Raw genomic sequence first — 20,626 nt, 5'->3', positions numbered from 1 at the left:
AAACACCTTTGACATGCCACAGGGCTCCAACAGGGCACAACTATCAGTGTGAAAATATACAACCACTAATTGAAATTCAAACCCCAATGCAGCACAGCAGTCACAGCACTCGAAAGGAAAAACAGATCACCAGAAACCACAGAAAAATCCCCACCACCTCACCAGTGCCAGTCACACCCATGTAGGAGGCCCTGCAGACGCCATTAAGTCAGGAAGGAGGACAACTTAAAAAAAAAAAAAAAAAAAAAAATTCATATTAATATTAATACACACAATACAAAAAGAGCACTGGGCAATTCACCACAAAATATAGAAACAATAGTCGTGCTAGTCCTGCAAAACAAAAGCTTATTGTAAGTACCTTGAATTGAGCATGTACATCAATAAATTCATTAATCCAAGCAAATACCTTTAAAATAACTGGATCTATGAAAGAGGAATTAAAAACCAACCGGATGGTTCTCCTTTAAGAGACCTATAAAACAAATCTTTATGCAAACCATCATCTTCATGAAATGTTCATAAGAAAACTCAATTATTAGTTCCTTTGAACATTATTCACTCATTCATTCATTCATTCATTAATTCTGAAGACTGTGTTGCCAGGCCAATCACCAATAATACAAGCGGGATTCTGAAACAACAAAATAAAACTGCTTTTCTTTACCCCTCATAGTTCACTACCTTCCTCATAATAAAAACCCATAAACGAAAATACTTCCTACCCACCTTTAATTAAATGAAGATGACCTAACACACAAATTACTCTAAACATATGAAACATAAAACAACGTCTTTGCTTAAACCGAAACAGCTCTCATGATTTAAATAAATTCATCAAACAATATCACTATTAAAACAGTTGAGCACAAATTAACTGATCTTAGTGCATGCTTGTTTGTAATGTCAATAGATGAATGAGACGAGAGAAGGCAATGCTACTGTGAATCTATTTATAGCAGGTGCAGATGTCATTAAGCTACCCCACAGACTTATGGGAAGTGTAGTCCCGAACTCATTCATCACCCAGTTACACATGTTTCTGTCCTGAAATCTCGTGTGTGCTGAACTAATTTTTTACGCACCTCATAAACCTTCCATTGCAAATTACAAAATGTCATTTTAGAGCTAATAACGAAGGCTTGAGCTATTGATATGCAGGCTATAATGCAGTTAGGCTATTAATGCAGTCTAACTTGCACTTAGAGAGAGAGAGAGAGAGAGAGAAAGATATTAAGTGTGTGTGAATACTTGCGTCTTTACGTCTCTCAGCAGTGTTCACCCGCAGCACATCTACTAATAGCGAATCTTTAAAGGGGTCATATGATGCCGCTAAAAAGAACATTATTTTGTGTATTTGGTGTAATGTAATGTGTTTATGCAGTTTAAGGTTAAAAAACACATTATTTTCCACATACTGTACATTATTGTTTCTCTTCTATGCCCCGCCTTTCTGAAATGCATAGTTTTTTACAAAGCTCATTGGTCTGAAAAGTGAGGTGTGCTCTGATTGGCCAGCTATCCAGTGCTTTGTGATTGGCCGAATACCTCAAGCGTGTGACAGAAATGTTACGCCCCTCACCATACTGTGATGTGTGTCCCGGTCAGAACTCGGGCACCACAAGACAAAATAATAAAACCCATTACAAACCAGCCTTTTGTTACATCAAGTGGGGACATAATTACGGATTATAATGACTTATAGCCCATGGTATAGCAAAAATATTATATATCTCTTCATTTTGTTTGGGCCCACTTATAGCCACGTTCATGCATTTGGGGCATTTTGCGCAGATAGCCTATAAGTCGTAATATTAATGTTATATTGTATAAATAACGAAGCGTATTCTATATGAGATAAATGATTAGTTAAATCCCATTGATTAAAAACCTGCTGCTTCATTCTACTGCTCGCTGACGTTTAATGTTAACTATCTTTTAATCAAAACATAAAACATTATTTTCTCCATTTGTATCTGCGAGGCGTGTTAGGACTACACATTTTCCCTGTGTGTTAACTTCAGTTATTATGACTGTCGAATGCCCCGAATATCGGCCATATTCGAAAATTCCGATTCGACTATGAAAATCCTTAGTCGGGGATAATATATATATATATATATATATATATATATATATATATATATATATATATATAAATAAATAAATAAATAAATAAAATACAATTAAAAAAAGAGGGACTACACAAAAGCAATTCACAAACTCAGGACCCTACAAATAATACTGACAACTACCCAGAAGGCACATCGTTATAGCCTACTTTACATTACTTTACTTTACTTTACATCTAGAAGGCCAGATATCCTTTGCACTGTATAATGCCAAGTCTATTAATCCTGACCTCCACCTTTGAGATTTAGGAATTAAGTAGTCTTTAAAAGTTTCAGCACATGCCCCTCGAAAGGTCTGTGCATGGCCCTGCACTTTAATGTGATGAGATTAAAATAATTTGTACTACAGAATGATGGCAAGACAACACCTTTTTATAAGGTTGTTGTCAGGGTGTCCAGTATTCCTCTATGGATGGTGCCAGAACTTGAGGTTGAGGTCTGTTTGTTAGAGGCATGAAAAAAGCTGAAAGACTCAAGCTTGTGAGATAATATTGGATATAATTTTGAAGGTGAAGTAAGGGCTTTTCTGAGTGTGAAAATTAATTCAGCCTTATAGATGTTCAAAGAATGTTAAGAACCTGCTTTTGAGGTAAATATTCAATGTAGTAACAAAATATCATCTTAACTCTGTTAACCACTAATTCTAGGTGTGTTTCGATTGACAGGTGTTCACTGCTCTTTACTCCCTAAGCACAGGATATCCATTGAAGTTGACTTCACTGACAATAATCGCTCATCTGGAATGCCCTGCAACGTCATCAAAGAAAGGCAATGACGGGGTCACCAGATTGTGATATAACATAAATAAATAAATATCATTATTTATTTTACTTTCAGATTTAAATGCATATAAAATGCATATACAATTAGGTATCTAATAAATATATTCAAAATGTATATGTTTAGAATATTAACAGATTTTAGTGGTCTCATCTCGTGCACTTGCAGCCTTATATTTAACTCTTCTTAGGTAAATACAGTAAAATAAAAATGACAGTGCCTCAGCTGTTTCTTGCCGGTTTTTACTTTCACCTATTTATACAATACAATATGCATATATATATATATATATATATATATATATATTATATATATATATATATATATATATATATATATATATATATATATATATGGAGGTCATTTGAGTAAACATAAATAAATAAATAAATAAATAAAATGTGTATGAAATATCTAAACAAATGTTTCGATCATAATTATGATATTCCAAGAATCTAAGAACATATGAACGAGGCAGAGCATTCATTCATCTGATACTGAGTGCTAAGTGTTTCGAATATAAATTGCGTGTGAACAGGACTTTTATTTTGGGCTGGCGACGTGACGTCATATGTCTGCGCCGCGCTCCTCTGGCCTGAAGGTTTGTGTTTTTAATCGTTTTGCGTGTTCGTCAATATCATCAGTTTGATAGTTTTTTTTTTACACACGATGCAAAATTTATTATTTATCATTTAATGTAACATTGTGATGTTTTATCTTACATTAATGGACGTTATTTCTGTGACTAAGGCACATCCACATGAGTAACAGAAGAAGTGTGTCTAGTTTCGCTTCTATATCGTGAATCAGTTTATCGTAGTGAATTCGGCACTGATATTTTTTGTAATAACACAGAAGCGCACAATGATTTGAAGCGCTCCAATCAGCCCCTGCTGGTCAAAACTGTGTAAATGCAACGAGATTACTTCATTTGCAAGGAGAACTTTTACAGACCTATTGCTTTTTTTATGTGTTCTGTTATCTTTTTGTAGATCTATTTTAGAGTGTTGGCTATTTATTTATTTCATTTAAGACCATTAATTAGCACTCTGACTGACACCCATTCCAGTGCACTGACTGCCAAACCAGGGAGCTAGAGCTTTACTGTGGATTTATATTTCTTTCTTCTAATTATTCTTAATACTTAATTATTAATTATTCATCTTAAACATGATAGAGTGTCCAGAGATGCAGAAAAAACTCCTGGTGAAGCAACTGATGTCCATGTGACGAATAAAAAGATGGCGTTTATTAAGGAGGAGAGTGAAGACTTGAAGATTGAAGAAACATTCAGAGCGAAACATGAAGATACGAAGGAACAAACCGGTTAGTTTCCATTTTCAAAGCTGAACTTACATTACATTTACATTTAGTTATTGTGCATATGCTTTTATCCAAAGCGACTTACAAATGAGGACAATGGAAGCAATCAAAATCAACAAAAGAGCAATGATATCCAACTGCTATTACAAGTCTCAGTTAGCTTAATGTAGTACACATAGCAAGTTTTTTTTATTTTTTAATTATATAATAAAAAAATACAAATAAAAACAGATAGAATAGAAAAAGAATACAGCAAGCTAGTGTTATTTTTGCTTTTGTTAACTGTATAATAAATAAAAAGAAAAATAGATAAAATACAAAAAGATTAGAAAAGCTAGTGTTAGTAAGTCTAAAAGGGGCAATTTTTTTTATTTTTTTTTAATAAAGAATAGAATTAGAATAGAGAGTGCAAGAGTGAGAGGGTCAAATAAAGATGGAAGAGTTGTGCTTTTAGCCAATTCTTAAAGAAGGCTTAGGACTGAGCAGGCAGGTCATTCCACCAGGAGGGAACATTTAATGTAAAAGTCTGTGAAAGTGATTTTGTGCCTCTTTGGGATGGCACAATAAAGCGACGTTCACTTGATTTCCAGCGATATCGTCGACTTGATTGCACAGATACTATTTAAACTGAACTGAGCTGGATGATGACATCACTGAATTCAATGATGAACTGCCTTTAACTGAAAATTGAGTGTTTCCTATTTTCATTTTGCATTGTTGACACTATTTTCCTATTTAATGCTCTAAAGTGTATAAAAAGTATATACACTGTAAAGTGTATAAAAAAGCACTATATCAATAAAGGTGACTTGACTTGACTTGACTTGAAGAGCGCAAGGTCCTAGAGGGCACATAAAGGCCCCAATATACTTCAACGAAATCGAAGAACAAACTGATATGACGTCACTTCGAACAAAATCAGGCTGAAATGAAGTTCGTTTTGAGTTCGTTTTGGCAGTTCTAAACAGCTGTCCAAAGTGAACTTTTGGGGGGAGTTAATTTGGCTCCTAAACACCTTTGAGACACCATTGGTCCGTGGCAGTTATGCAATCGGTGGGTGTGTTCTGAAACTCCACCTTCTTTGATGTGCATTTTTTTTTCCATTTCGTTTCTCATTCAGCGGAGGTCAGGCAGGAGAACAACATCTCCTAGTCACTAGCAACATAAATACACTGTGTCGAATAGCTGAGCTGCCACAGATATATCCGCACCTGTACGATCGCTCGTGGAGAGACTTTAAATATTCAGAGAAAGCATTTAATTCCTTAATTCCTTAAGCATTTAATTAGTGCCGACGACCCGGAGTTATGCAAAAAGTGACGTAGAGAAACATCAGATGCAAGTTTTCCAAATCTATGAAAAGAATTGAAGAGAGTAAAGATATAAGGTAGCAAGAACCAAATACATGTTTCAAATAAATGTTACACCATACTGCTGCTGCTGTTGTTCTTTCAATAAGCGAATTTAAAAGGTATCCTGACGTAAAAATGGGTGCCGTCATTTGTAAATTCGATGGGTCTAGCTTCCGGTCTCATTTGCCTCCAGCTATTTTTAGGTGTACAAAACAGTTTGTTTTACTGCTTGATATTGACAATTGATGTGTCCTATCATATTATATTAATCTGTTATCTTAATTAAGAATACACTGGTTTGTACTGCAAACAGTTTTACCGTTTACTGCATGTTGTTATTATCCTCGTTATTTACCTATAGTGGCTAATGAACCGGAAGTCTCACCCATAGGCTCACTTCCACGTTGAGGAAAAAGGTGGATACAATACATGGAATGCCAAAAGAACATACAATAATAAACCTTTGTTTTTATCAAATCATGACACCACATAAAATATAAAAAGGTGTAATAATTTATCCAATTTAATAAAATAAACGAACACTACTAAAATAAAGTAACAAACAGGTTTGTGTTATTGAGATGACTCCAATATTTTTTCCACATCATGCTAAAGTTTTCAGACTATGACCCATTCACACTTAACTGATTATGGGAATGGAATGGTTTTTTTGTATTGCAAACATGGTACTTGACTCTGAACTGCTGCTAATCATTATTCTTTTGTCTATAATATTCAGTCCATTTGGTACCCGTCTCACACCTAGATACACCATCATTGCATCTTTATTGCGTTTAGGGCAGCAGCGCCGGGGTGTTGGAATGTTCGAAAACAGTATACCGTCACTCAGCCTTTTCGAACTTCCTTATGCCCCCAAACAAAGAATGAAAACAAACTTTGTTTGAAGTATATCGGGGCCTTAAGTCTGAAGTAAAGAATTTAGGTAAAGGAGTGCAGAGCCAGTGGTGGTTTTGTAGGCAACATTAATGCCTTGAATTTTATGCGAGCAGCTATTAGTAGCCAGTGCAAATAGATAAACAGAGGTGTGACGTGCATTCTTTTTGGCTCATTAAAAATGAATCTTGCTGCCACATCCTGGATTAATTGTAAAGTTTTAATAGAACTGGCTGGAAGACCTGCCAAGCGAGCAGTAGTCCAGCCTGGACAGAACAAGAGCTTGAACAAGGAGTTGTGCAGCATGTTCCGAAAGAAAGGGCTTGATCTTCTTGATGTTGAATAAAGCTAATCTGCAGGACCGGACAGTTTTAGCAATGTGGTCTGAGAAAGCCAGCTGATCATTAATCATAATTCCAAGGTTTCTGGCTGTTTTTGAAGGAGTTATGGTTGATGTGCCTAACTGGATGGTGAAATTGTGATGGAACAAAGGGTTTGCTGGAACCACAAGCAGTTCTGTCTTGGCAAGGTTGAGTTGAAGGTGATGGTCCTTCATCCAGCAAGAGAATATCTGTTAGTCAAGCTGAGATGCAAGCAGCTACCGTCGGATCTTCAGGATGGAATGAGAGGTAGAGTTCAGTGTCATCAGCATAGCAGTGATATGAAAAGCCATGTTTCTGAATGACAGAACCTAGTGATACCATGTAGACAGAGAAGAGAAGTTATCCAAGAACTGAGCCCTGAGGCACCCCACTAGTTAGAGTTGCGACTTGGACACCTCACCTCTCCAAGATACCTTGAAGGTCCTATCTGAGAGGTAAGACTCAAACCACTGGAGTGGGGTTCCTGACAGGAGGGTCTGGTGGTTAACCGTGTCTAAAGCAGCAGAGGGATCCAGCAAGATAAGTATTAAAAATTTAGAATCTGCTCTTGCCAGTCTTAGGGCTTCAACAACAGAGAGCAAGGAAGTCTCTGTTGAATGTCCATTTCTGAAGCCAAACTGGTTGCTGTCAAGGAGGTTGTTCTGTGTGAGAAAGGCAGAGACTTGGTTGAACACAGCTCTTTCAAGTGTCGCAATGAAAGGAAAAAGGGATACCAGTCTGTAGTTTTCTAAAAAAAAAAAAAAAAAGATTAGTTAAGGGCAGAGGTGTAAAGAGTAACTGAAAACCATACTTAAAAACCATAGTAAAAGTACAGATACCTTGCGGTAAAAATTACTCCACTACAAGTTACAAGTCATCAATTCCAAAACAACTTGAGTAAAAGCCTTAGAGTATCTGACTTTTAACAGTACTTGAGTATTTTACTCCTACTGAATACAGGTTCAAACATGCAATAGTCCTGAACACCTACAGCGATTTGTGAGGACAGCAATCATTGTTTATTTTCTAAAATCAAAACAAAACTAAAAACCTCAAAACTGCAAAAAAGTGGGCACTTTTTACACTTTAAGTGCTAAGAGCTTTAAGGATTAAAGGGATAGTTCACCCAAATATTAAAATTATGTCATTAATGACTCACCCTCATGTCGTTCCAAACCCGTAAGACCTCCGTTCATCTTCGGAACACAGTATAAGATATTTTAGATTTAGTCCGAGAGCTTTCTGACTGAAAATGTATGTACGGTATACTGTCCACGTCCAGAAAGTTAGTAAAAACATCTTCAAAGTAGTCCATGTGACATCAGAGGGTCCGTTAGAATTTATTGAAGCTTTGAAGCATCGAAAATACATTTTGGTCCAAAAATATCAAAAACTACGACTTTATTCAGCATTGACTTCTCTCCCGGGTCTGTTATGAGCGCGTTCACCTCACATCCGGTTCGCGAACGAATCACTCGATGTAACCGGATCTTCTTGAACCAGCTCACCAAATCGAACTGAATCATTTGAAACGGTTCACGTCTACAATAAGCATTAATCCACAAATGACTTAAGCTGTTAACTTTTTTAACATGGCTGACACTCCCTCTGAGTTCAAATAAACCAATATCACAGAGTAATTCATTTACTCAAACAGTACACTGACTGAACTGCTGTGCAGAGAGAAGTGAAGATGAACACGAGCCGAGCCAGATAACGAACGAAACATTGACTCGTTCTCGAGTCAAGAACCGGTTGCATCGATTTTCAGATCACCGGTAGTGATGGGAAGTTCGGTTCTTTTCCGCGAACCGGTTCTTTCAGACAGTTCAATTCAATAAACCGGTTGAAGAAAACGGTTCACCAGTTCTTTTGAACTCGACATAATGACTTCATTGGCGATGATTGCACTTGATTCAAGCCCTCGGTTTACCCGCGCTCATAACATTAGCACAGAATCAGTTCAGAATCAATCACCAAAAGAACCAGTTCAGTTCAGACGCGCTGTGTGTCAGTCTGCTTCACGCTGAATCACGCATGCGCAGTATCATCAGCTCCTCTGTTCTCGAATCGCACGCGTCCGACAGAAACGGTTCTTGACTCGAGAACGAGTCAATGTTTCATTCGTTATCTGGCTCAGCTAGGTGTTCATCTTCAGTTCTCTCTTCACAGCAGTTCAGTCAGTGTACTGTTTGAGTAAATGAATTTGTGTGTAAAAGTCATTCGTGGATTAATGCTTATTGGAGACGCGAACCGTTTCAAATGATTCAGTTCGATTTGGTGAACTGGTTCAAGAAGATCCGGTTACATCGAGTGATTCGTTCGTGAACCGGATATCACTAAACTGCAGTGTTGTGAACGCGCTCATAAGAGACACGGAAAAGAAGACAACGCTGAATAAAGTCGTAGTTTTTGCTATTTTTGGACCAAAATGTATTTTCGATGCTTCAAAAAATTTTAACGGACCCTCTGATGTCACATGGACTACTTTGAAGATGTTTTTATTACCCTTTTGGACGTGGACAGTATACCGTACATACATTCTCAATGGAGGGACTGAAAGCTCTCGGACTAAATCTAAAATATCTTAAACTGTGTTCCGAAGATGAACGGAGGTCTCACGGGTTTGGAACGACATGAGGGTGAGTCATTAATGACATAATTTTAATATTTGGGTGAACTAACCCTTTAACACTTTAAGAGCATTTTTTTTTTTTTTTATGAATATGACACTAGTGGGTGTGGCCACACCTTAAAGGAGTACTCAGAGCCCTTTAAAATAAGTATTTTTATTTCTAACTTAAAAGGTTGATCACTAAATATAAACAAATATTATTCTGGCTGAATGTGTTAGATAAAGCGGGCCAGTAAGGTGACCTTTAACCTTTAGTAATTATGCACAAATTCATTAAATGAATTAACATCCACTGATACCGGTATCAAAAAAAACAAAAAAAAAAACAATACCCAACCCTAGCGATGCCCCCTCACGCCTTGTGGTGTGGAAAATTGTGCACTGATAGTTTTAATTTTATTAATGAAGATTTTATTAATGAAGAACGTGGCAAATTAGCTGTTAGAGTTGGAGGAGTAGGACAAAGGAGGCAGGAAAATGTTTTAAAGAGCATGCAAGAGTAAGATAAATTGTTAATTTTGTTATGATGGTATGTCCTTTTAGCAGTGGCGACATTAGCAGAGAAGGAAGAGAGGAGTAACTAATACATTAAGGTGTAGGATTTTTATTTTATTTGTGCCACATCCTTTCAGCAACCCTGAGCTTATAACGATGTTCCCGGAGAACATCAGACAGCCAAGGGGCAGAAGGGGTGGTACGGTTAAGTGTGAGGAGGAAGTGATCCGAGGTGTGCAGTGGAGTAACCAGCACATGATCAGTGGAGCAGTGTCGTGTGTAAATAAGGTCCAGATGGTTGCTTGATTTGTGAGTAGCAGTAGTTAGTGTGGAAGTCTGCAGCCTGAGGTTTATCTAGGTGCATGTTGAAGTCTCCAAGCATAACTAGGGGAGTACCATCTTCAGGAAAGGTTGACAGCAGCACATCTAATACATCCAAGAAGTTACCTTGTTGTCCTGGAGGTTGATAAACAACTACAAAATGGATTTTAAAAGGGTGGATAATAGTGACTGAATGTGATTCAAAAAAGTAGTCATGATCCTTATCAAAACAGAAATAATATGTATTTTTGAAGAATGACATAAGATTGGCCTAAATAAAGCAGTTTTTTCTGACATGAAGTGGGTCGCCACATTTGGACAGACATGTTGAGATCACACGATCAGTCAAATACCAATGCTGCCTTTCAGAGCACTTGAGAAGATCCTGCTTCCAAGTTGGGCATTTGTTATTGCAATATCACAGATTAATTTAGGACAAATAATATAGAAGTGTTAAACAGAACAACTGTTTTGTGTGACATTACTGAATTAACATGCCCTGAATTAAAAACAATGAAAACTGTTTGCTTTATAGAATTGTGCAACTGTATCAAACAACAGCTTTTTTTTTTTTTATAAAGCAAGCCATAATGTGACTGATTAACTTCACATTTGTTATCTATAAGTGATTGTTTTCTTCTCATCCTCAAAAGCACTCAAACTAACAAACTAGTGTCTTTAAAGCATGACTTTGTTTCCAGGCAGACTGGTTGAAAACACCTGTGTGCCCTTTACTGTTGGAAGTATTGTTATTAATATATATATATATATATATATATATATATATATATATATATATATATATATATATATATATATATATATATATATCATTATTATTATTATTTTGTCCACTTTTTTTTTCTTCACTTTTTTGTGTGATGTGTTTGGAACCTATCTATATTCAGAGCCTTGTAAAATTCAAAGAATCATTGGTTTACATAGACAATATTATAATACTAACACTAACATGCCTGAACATAAATAGCAATAATAGAATCAGTTCATGGAGTCAAGCAAGAAATAATTTGTTTTATAAGCTGTATGTGTTATTTGTATGTGTTACTTTTTGCCATTAAACTGAGGTTAACTTGTATTTGTTTCGTTCTGTCCTAGACCTGGTAGCGTTGAAAGAGGAGAGTGCAGTACTCAATGAAATGAAAGAGGAAGACCATGATTTCATAACTGAAGAAAAATCTTTTAGTTGCTCACAGTCTGAAAATACTTCCTCACAAAATATAACTCAAATGACAAGAACCCTTAATTCCCACACAAGAGAAGCTTCTGGAGAGAAGCCTTTCAAATGCCAGCAGTGCGAAAGGAGTTTCCAATTAAATAAATACCTTAAGAATCACATGAGAACTCACGCCGAGGACAAGCCTTTCACATGCTATCATTGTGGAAAGAGTTTTTGTCATAAAGGTAGTCTCAAAACTCACATGAGAATTCACACTGGAGAGAAGCCTTACTCATGCCCACTGTGCAGAATGAATTTCACATATAAACCAACCTTTAATGCTCATATGAAAAGTCACACTGGAGAGAACCCTTTCACCTGCAAACTGTGTGGGAAGAGCTTCTCACAAAAGGGAAATCTAAAGTATCACATGAGAGTTCACACTGGAGAAAAGCCTTTCAGGTGCCCTAATTGTGGAAAGAGTTTCAGTTATAAAGTAAGCCTCAAGTCTCACATGAGAATACACACTGGAGAGAAGCCTTACTCATGCCCACTGTGCAGAATGAATTTTACGTACAAGGAGTCCTTTGATATCCACTTGAGAGTTCACACTGGAGAAAACCTTTACACCTGCAAACTGTGTGGGAAAAGCTTCTCACAAAAAGGAAATCTTAAGTATCACATGAGAATCCACACTGGTGAGAAGCCGTTCACATGTGATCAGTGTGGTAAGAGTTTCAGATACAAAGTATCCTTAAATAAGCACACCAGGATTCACTCAAGAGAGAACTGTCCTACATGTCATCAGTGTGGAAAGAGTTTCACTGACCAGAAAGACCTTAAGAATCATGTATTAACTCACATCGGGGAGAAGCCTTTCCTGTGCCACCACTGTGGAAAGAGTTTCACACGTAAAGGAAATCTCAAGACTCACATGATAATTCACACTGGAGAAAGGCCTTTCATATGCCATCACTGTGGAAAATGTTTCAGATTTAAAATAAATCTTCAGACTCACTTGAGGCTTCACACCGGAGAGAGGCCTTACACATGTCTTCAGCGTTAGAACCGTTTCACAAATCAAAAAGACCTGAAATGTCATTTGCAAACTCATTCTGGAAAGAAACAGCAGTGTTTAGAGTGTGGCAAGATGTTTGGGAAATGGAGCAGTTTCAAAAGTCATCTGCGCATTCACTCTGGCAAAAGGAGATTTAATTGTGATAAGTGTAATAAAACATTTATTTTCCCATCACACTTACAGATACATATGAAAAGTCATGCAGATGTGAGACTCTATTTGTGTTATTTGTGTGGAAAGCATTTTAAGTGGTTTAGCAAGTTTAAATTGCACCAGAAAGCAAGTATCTGTGTGAAATCAAGGCTACGTTTACGCCAGAGCTGAATGTAGCCTAATGCCAGATATGATTTTGTTCGCATGACCTTTTTAACTGTGGCCCATATCAGAAACCAACTTAACAGATGACACTGCACCATGTGTTTTATTGTGTATCCTTTACTTGTTTAAATTTTGACTGGAGGTTTTTGTTGTGTCGTACATATGAACGCTTGTGGCCCCACCTGATCATTTCCTTTGCTGTAGTTTCAAACATTTAACGGTTGTGTAGACAGCCTCTAATTTTGGTTTTATGAAGTAGTTTCTTTAATATTTGATTCAGAAAAATATTAGAAAAACTGTGTAGAGCTGTGTAGTGCCACAGTTGCTATGTTTACATGCAACCCAGATAATATGTTTATAATCAGATCGATGGCTCAGTCAGACTCTACTGGAAAGCCTTCATTCAGTTCAATTGAGTTTGACTCTGATTATTTATTTATAAAAAAAAAAAAAAAAAAGCAAATTTTGCATGCATGCAGTATAAACAAGCTTTTTTTATTTATTTGAAATCAGATTAGATTAATTTGGACTGATGAAAATTTGTTCAATAAATGTAAATTTATAAATAAATTGACAAACAAAATGAAATAAAAGACATTGCCCTGTGTTATTTGAGTTTAATGAGGAAATGCACAGATTTAATCAATCTACACTGAGATGGTATGCACATGACGTCACAATGAGTAGATGTCACAGCAGCTACAGCCACTAACCTGCAAAAAAGACAGTGGCAGAGTTAAGGTTGTTGCACACTGAGACCGATTTTTTTTTTTACGAAAGTTTTTTTTCGTATTTGTCATTCTAAACATTTTTCACGCAGAAACCTTGCATACTGAGTCCGATGCATATTAATTAATCCATTGTGAAAGAATTCGCAAAACAATACAAAATGGAGTCTTCAAGCGTTGAGGATAATTTTGATGTCCTCTCGCTTCTTAAAAAGAGAAAAAGAAAGGAAATTGGGTCCATACATTCCTGAGATACAGAGATGAAGGAGAGTTCCCCCTCCTTATTAAGGAGCAGTGGGATTATCCCAGGTGATTCAAAGTTTACTTCAGGATGTCAGTGGATCAGTTTGATGCTTTGCTAGCGATACTAGAGCCACATAATAAAAAGAAGACCACCAATTTATGTGAACTCAGTGTGCAAGGATCATCACAGTGCTTTGTGCTGCGAGACGAAGTGGAGCAACTTGACAATCGCTATTCTGGATTTTGGTGTTTGTTTCAACGGTGGCTCTGAATTGCCAAAACACCTCTTAAAATGCTTGCTACAGATGCGAAAAATGCAGAAAACCGAACCTGATCCAAAAATGTTTTGACGGACGAAAGTTTCGGAGACAGTGCTTAAATGTGATTGACACAACATGAGATCATATTTATTTTTCAACATGCGAAAAGTCTGGACAGAAATAAGTGTGCAATGGCCTTTAGTGTTCAGCATGAATGCAGCAAAAACAAATAGGATGTTTCAGATGTTGTTCAACTGACTGTACTAATAGGATCAACAGTATGAGGGTGCTTTCACACCTGCCTCATTTAGTTTGGATGAATCGCACTAGAGTTCGTTGTCCCTCTTGGCGCGGTTCGTTCGCAGATGTGAAAGCAGCAATCCCACTCGGGTGCACACCAAAACGGACCAAACAAGTGTACCAAGACCTCCTTGAAGAGGTGGTCTAAGCCTTATTGCAAACTGACTCTGGAGTGGTTCCCTTATGGCAAGAAAGCAATCCAACCCAACGGACCAAAGAACCAATTGGTATTATAATTCATAACGGGAAATATGGTATATAAAAACCAGCAGTCAGTGTCTGATTCAGTGAGTGAGAATACTTATTGCAGTTGAAAACCAAAAAGCATATATCATAGAGCATCATATTTAAACGTTGTTTAATTAATTGCTCTTCTCTGCGCATTACAAGAATGCTGTCTGGACGAAGCCTTGATTCCCGCCGGCTGCAACTGCAGTACATACATTTATTTTGTCACTAAAAAGATTCAGATCATCAAATGTTCATATTACACAAATATAATGCAAGTAATATAAAATGCAGTTTTTAAATGATGATTTCATGTATTAAGGGAAAAAAGCTGTCAAAACCTATGTGAAAAATGAATTGCCCCCTCCTGTTAAATCATGCAAGAACTGATTAACCACATTATTTTAGAAAGCTGAGTTAAATTTCACTAGCCAAACCCAGGCCTGATTACTGCCAGACCTGTTGAATCAAGAAATCACTTAAATAGAACCTGTCTGACAGAGTGAAGCATGCTTAAAGAGCAACACATCGTGCTGAGCTAAAGCAATTTAAGAACAGATGAAAAACAAAGTTGTTGACATGTATCCGTCTGGAAAGGGTTATAAAGCCATTTCTAAGGCTTTGGGACTCCACCAAACCACAGTCCGAGCCATTAAGCACAAATGGAGAAAACATGGAACAGGGTGAACCTTCTCAGGAGTGCCTGGCCTACCAAAATTACTCTAAGAGTGCAAGGACGACTCATCCAGGAGGTCATAAAAGAACCCAGAACAACATCTAAAGAACTGCAGGCCTCACTTGCATCAATTAAGGTCAGTGTTCATGATTTAACAATAAGAAAGAGACTGGGCACTTTCCATAGGAAAGTTCCAAGGTAAAAGCCACTGCTGACCAAAAAGAACACAAAGGCTAGTCTCACATTTGTCAAAAAATATCTTGATTATCCCCAAGACTTTTGGGCAAATATTCTGTGGACTGATGCAACAAAAGCTGAACTTTTTGGAAGGTGTGTATCCTGTTACATCTGGCATAAAACGATAAAAAGAACATCATACCAACAGTCAAACATGGTGGTGATAGTGTGATGGTCTGAGGTCAGGACCTGGATGACTTAACATAATTGATGGAACCATGAATTCTGCACTCTTATCAGAAAATCCTGAAGGAGAATGTCCGGCAATCAGTTTGTGACCTCAAGTGCACTTGGGTTATGCAACAGTACAATGATCCCAAACTTTCCAACAAGTTCACCTAGGAATGGCTCAAGAAAAACTGAATTAAGGTTTTGGAGTGGTCAAGTCAAAGTCCGGACTTAAATCTGATTGAGATGCTGTGGCATGACTTTAAACAGTCCATTCATGCTTGTAAACCCTCCAGTGTGGCTGAATGAAAACAATTCTGCAATGAAGAGTGGGCTAAATTTCCTCCACAGTGATGTGAAATAGTCATTGCCAGTTATTGAAAATGCTTGATTGCAGTTGTTGCTGCAAAGGATGGCACAACCAGTTATTAGATTTAGGGGGCAATTATTTATATTTATATTGACATTTAATTTTCACCAGATGTCGGTAACAACCCGAGTAATTCATACAAATAAAACAAAACAAAAAAGTTAAGAAATTAAGTTATGGAATAACGCATGGAAAAAGTATTGAACTACTGAAATTGCACAAAAGCCTTTGTTGGTAATGACAGCTTCAAGATGCCTTCTGTATGGAGAAACTTGTAAAAATATAAAATCTTAAAATATAATTAAATTTAATTCTACATAGATAGACATATTAGAGCGGGAGTGTCAGTCTGATGCATGTAAAAATGCATGCGCTCTTATTTCAGTGTTGTTGTTAATGTAAAGGTTAGTCAGAGGTTACTGAGAGCAGGACAGCTATAAAGCCACAATAAGCCCACGGAGCGAACTTGTCAATCCATCTTGATGAATGACACATAGGAACGTAAACAGGTGAACTCTGACCAATAAGAGGACAGCTTTACTCACATGTGACCTGCATAAACACAGTTTGGTACGCTTTGCAATGTTGCCTTGTGAACACGAACCAAACCAAGAAGAAAATTCAACATTGTAACAAATTAAGTCCCTGATTCGGAACAAAGCAAACGATCTACAGTTCTGAAAACACCCTGAGCCAGCTTTTACAGATTCTAAATGTACAGAAAGTAAAAGCATATGGATTGTCGCAATTTGCAGAAACAACTGGAACCCAGGCACCCAAATGTGGCTTTGTAGTTGCCGTTTTGTCATGCATGTTAAATTTAATCATATCATATTCTAGGTTATATACTTTATTTGCTACTCATCAGTTAAATATTTGCCATCTTATATTCTAAGTAGATGTAAAATCTTTGTCAGAATTTATTTAAAAAAAAAAAATAAATAAATAATCCATTATGAGTGTAAAGGGAGTGGCTAATGTTAGTTTACAGAGACAATAGAAGAGCGGGGTTAAGTTAGTTTTGTTTTCGATATTCCTGACACATTCAGCGATAAACGGCAATAACTCCAAAACGATTTGCCCTAAAAAATCTAAACCGTTTCACCGCCTTCTTTTTCATTATTTTCACTCAATATAATAAACACTGCCCCTCACAAGACATTGCAATTTGCATTAAGCTTGTAGAGCTCGCTCTCAGTGGAGTGGTAAGTAAGGGACCATGGGGACCACCTTAGTTTTTTGCTATAGCTTGGTGGGCTAAGATTTTGTGATAGCTGTTTTGTAAAAGGGCTTATAAACATGAAACCTGTGTCAAACAGTAGAGGGTGACAGTGGGCTTCTTTCACAACTTACTACTACTGGTGGATGTCCAAAATGTACTTTCTTTTTGTAATAGCTTTTCCAATCAGGGACACAGAAACATGAATTTAGCGTTAATCAATAGAGGTGGGCAGTGGACATTTTCCACAACCTCTCTTTTTACTGGTGAAAAACGGAATTGCACATCCAAAATTAACCTTCTTTTTGTAATAACTTTCTTCAGCATGAAGATAAAGATGTGAAACCAGTGTAAATCAATAGAGGAGGATAGTGGACATTTTTCACAACCTCTCTTTTTACTTCTGGTAGAAAAGGGAATTGCATGTCCAAAATTAACCTTCTTTTTTGTAACAAGTTTCTTCAGCATGAAGATAAAGATGTGAAACCAGTGTTAATCAATAGAAAGAAACAGTGGACATTTTACCATTCTTTTTTTTAATAGCTTTTTCAGGGAGACGACAACATAAAAACAGTTATGTAGGGGAGGATAGTGCACAACTTTCACAACCTTTCATTTCACCCCTACTGGTGGAAAAGCCAGCAGCCATATCACCCTTCAGCTCTAGACTGGTTGCCCCCTGAAGCTAAGCATGGTTGAGCCTGATCAGTACCTGGATGGGAAACCTCCTGGGAAAACTAGTGGCGCTTTTCCACTGCATGGTATGGCATGATACGGCTTGGTACAGTACACTTTTGGGGGGGGGGGGGGGCTTTCCACCAGGTACAGTACTTGGTGTATAATACATTTTTAAGTACCACCTCGGTTGAGGTTCCAGGTGAACCGTACAATTACCAAAACCTGACGTGTAAACTCTGCTGATCACTGATTGGCCGGAGAGAATTGTCACTACCTGCGTCACTGAACTTGCGACACAAACACAGCAGAACTGCTAGATTTAAATCAGCACAGCCAGTGAAGGATCGGACACAACTGTTATGAATAAGCGCATATTTTTTAACAACCAAAAAGTGGCTGTTTCACTGCCTGTTGAGGAAGTACAGACATTCCTCTCATTGATAGCAGAGGAGAGGATCCAGTGAGAGCTTGAACAAATTAATTAACAGCAATTTGTGCATATAATTATTTATATATTTAATTATTTAAATGTCAGCATTTATGCAATGATTTTATTTTGATTGATTTTTGAGTATTTCCTCCATAATATTTATATTAATAAGACAAGTAAGATTAAAATTTAGGTAAAACTAAAAACAACAGCAACAAAATATTAAGATTAAAATGTTGAAGATCTGAAGAGATAACTGTAAAAATTTAGCAGTATTTTACTATAGTGAGTAGAAAAGTTTTGATAATAATGTAACTTGTGACACTCATTCTGGATTTAAATTAATTTTGTTCAGTTTATTAATTGGGTGTTTATAAAAGACAGATGCCATTTAAATTTCAGGATGCAGGTATCTCACAAGGGTGATCATATTTGGGGGTCTGTGACTGTATGATAATAATAATAACTAAAAAAAGAATATACAACACCTGAATGTTTTGTCAGCAAGTTCAGAATCTTTCTCTTCTTCGTTCCCTTGGGAATCCACCACAAACACTTTCTGCAAATTCCTGTTGAGATACTACAAAAAGCATATTTCTTTGGTCACTTATCCATTTTCATTATTAATAAACTACAATGTCAACAACTTGACAATGGTTTTACACACCAGATATCTCCAGTGGTTTCCGTGTACATTAATGAATCAAATGAGAGCATCGCAGTATAGAAAGCTGACCTGCAAAATAGCTAAAATGTTACAACTCAACTTGCCTTGTCCTTCTGATATTTATTTTTTTATCTAATAACAATTATAAAGTCTCACCTTTCGTAAACTGTGATTTGACAATGCAGACCTTTCCCCAAATACAACAACATCGGCAGAGTAGTGGTTGAATAGGAATTTTTGCATCCATAGCCTTTTGAATTCAAGAGTGCTTGAAAGTAGCATTCAATTGTCTATATTGTCTAAATCACTCGATTTGCATACAAGTTTGTAAGGAATTACCATATTAAAAGCAGAACTAAAATCAATAAAAAGCATTCTCATATAAAACTGTTCGGCTGCTTTAGATGTGTCAGAGCCATATGAAGTGCTATCGAGACAGCATCATCTGTAGATCTGTACTTACTCTTTGTATCAATTCTTTAGCAATCTTGGCTCTCTTCTGGTAGCTTGCTGGGTGGGACCTTAACTCCCCTTTTAAGTGGGTAATTTTACCAATTCTAGTCATCTGTATTGGAATTCGTTTGTCACCTCTTTTTGGTTTGTGTTTTATCTGGAAAATGAAATGTGCATTGCATGTTTTGTAAGAGCATGATGCATTAATTTTCATGTATGGACACTGATACTTTAGACTGTGACTCACCTTTGAGTGCTGGTATGTGAACACCAATGTGCAGCAGGGATTTTGTTGACGAAATTGTTCATATATTATGTGTGTCCATGATTCCTGTAATTTTCTGCTGCCTGGCAAAGGCCTTATCTTTTTCCATTTTTGTGTGGATATGTAAATTTTAAAACACTACGGTCCTGGCCTTGTGCTCCTGTATGGATAATTTTTATATTGTTGTTGGTCCGCGCACTCTCCGCATGCTCTCCATCTCTCTCCATCAGGCATGCGGGGGAATGACGGTCTGCAGACGCTGATGCAAGGCCGTACTCTCCATTGCTCTCCATCAGGTAATAATAATAATAATAATAATAATAATAATAATGATAATTCCTTACATGTGTATATAGTGCTTTTCTGGGCACTCAAAGTGCTTTACATAGAAAGGGGGTAATCTCCTCAACCACCACCAGTGTGCAGTATCCACCTGGATGATGCGACACTAGCCATATTATGCCAGAACGCCCACCACACACTAGCTACAGATGGAGAGGAGACAGAGTGATGAAGCCAATCAGTAGATATGGGGATGGTTAGGATGCAATGATGGTCAGAGCCCAGTGGGCGAATTTGACCAGGAAGCCGGGGTTACACTCCTACTTTTTTTCGAAGGACATCCTTGGATTTTTAATGACCACAGAGAGTCAGGACCTCGGTTTAACGTCTCATCCAAAAGACGGTGCTTTTTGTCAGTATAGTGTCCCCATCACTACACTGGGGTGTTAGGACCCACACAGACCACAGGGTGAGCACCCCCTGCTGGCCTCACTTACACCTCTTCCAGCAGCAATGGGTGATTGAGGGTCTGCAGACACTGATGCCAGGTCGTGC

At 37.2% G+C, this 20,626-nt stretch overlaps 1 protein-coding gene and 1 long non-coding RNA gene across 3 annotated transcripts; one reads left to right on the top strand and one right to left on the bottom strand.

Moving 5' to 3' along the window:
* Positions 1 to 254: 254 nt before the first annotated feature.
* On the bottom strand, positions 255 to 955 carry LOC122139379. Its single transcript, XR_006156232.1, has 3 exons — positions 730 to 955; positions 410 to 475; positions 255 to 333 (listed from the first exon to the last, which is right to left on the bottom strand). It is a non-coding gene; the product is annotated as an uncharacterized LOC122139379 (long non-coding RNA).
* A 2,512-nt stretch (positions 956 to 3,467) lies between these two features.
* LOC122139376 (gastrula zinc finger protein XlCGF52.1-like) lies at positions 3,468 to 14,858 on the top strand. Of its 2 annotated transcripts, XM_042736263.1 has the most exons (3): positions 3,468 to 3,513; positions 4,090 to 4,238; positions 11,411 to 14,857. In XM_042736263.1, exons 2-3 carry the CDS (start codon positions 4,154 to 4,156, stop codon positions 12,535 to 12,537), a joined length of 1,212 nt encoding a protein of 403 aa, XP_042592197.1. In that variant the 5' UTR covers positions 3,468 to 3,513; positions 4,090 to 4,153; the 3' UTR covers positions 12,538 to 14,857. The 2 variants fall into 2 exon arrangements, with proteins under 2 accessions (XP_042592197.1, XP_042592196.1); XM_042736262.1 differs by lacking the exon at positions 3,468 to 3,513 and having other exon boundaries at positions 3,549 to 4,238; positions 11,411 to 14,858.
* The last annotated feature ends 5,768 nt before the right edge of the window (positions 14,859 to 20,626 follow it).

This window comes from Cyprinus carpio, chromosome B13 (genome assembly GCF_018340385.1).
Source record: "Cyprinus carpio isolate SPL01 chromosome B13, ASM1834038v1, whole genome shotgun sequence".
NCBI lineage: Eukaryota > Metazoa > Chordata > Actinopteri > Cypriniformes > Cyprinidae > Cyprinus > Cyprinus carpio.
The sequence above is the reverse complement of the archived record's forward strand: the minus strand, read 5'-3'. Positions and strand labels throughout refer to the sequence as shown.

What these genes read in the sequence shown, in the direction of transcription:
- LOC122139376 (XM_042736262.1), top strand. Translation starts at nt 4,154, where the DNA reads ATGGCGTTTATTAAGGAGGAGAGTGAAGACTTGAAGATTGAAGAAACA. An exon ending in AGATACGAAGGAACAAACCG is followed by an intron (nt 4,239 to 11,410) that starts GTTAGTTTCCAT and finishes GTTCTGTCCTAG; the next exon opens with ACCTGGTAGCGTTGAAAGAG.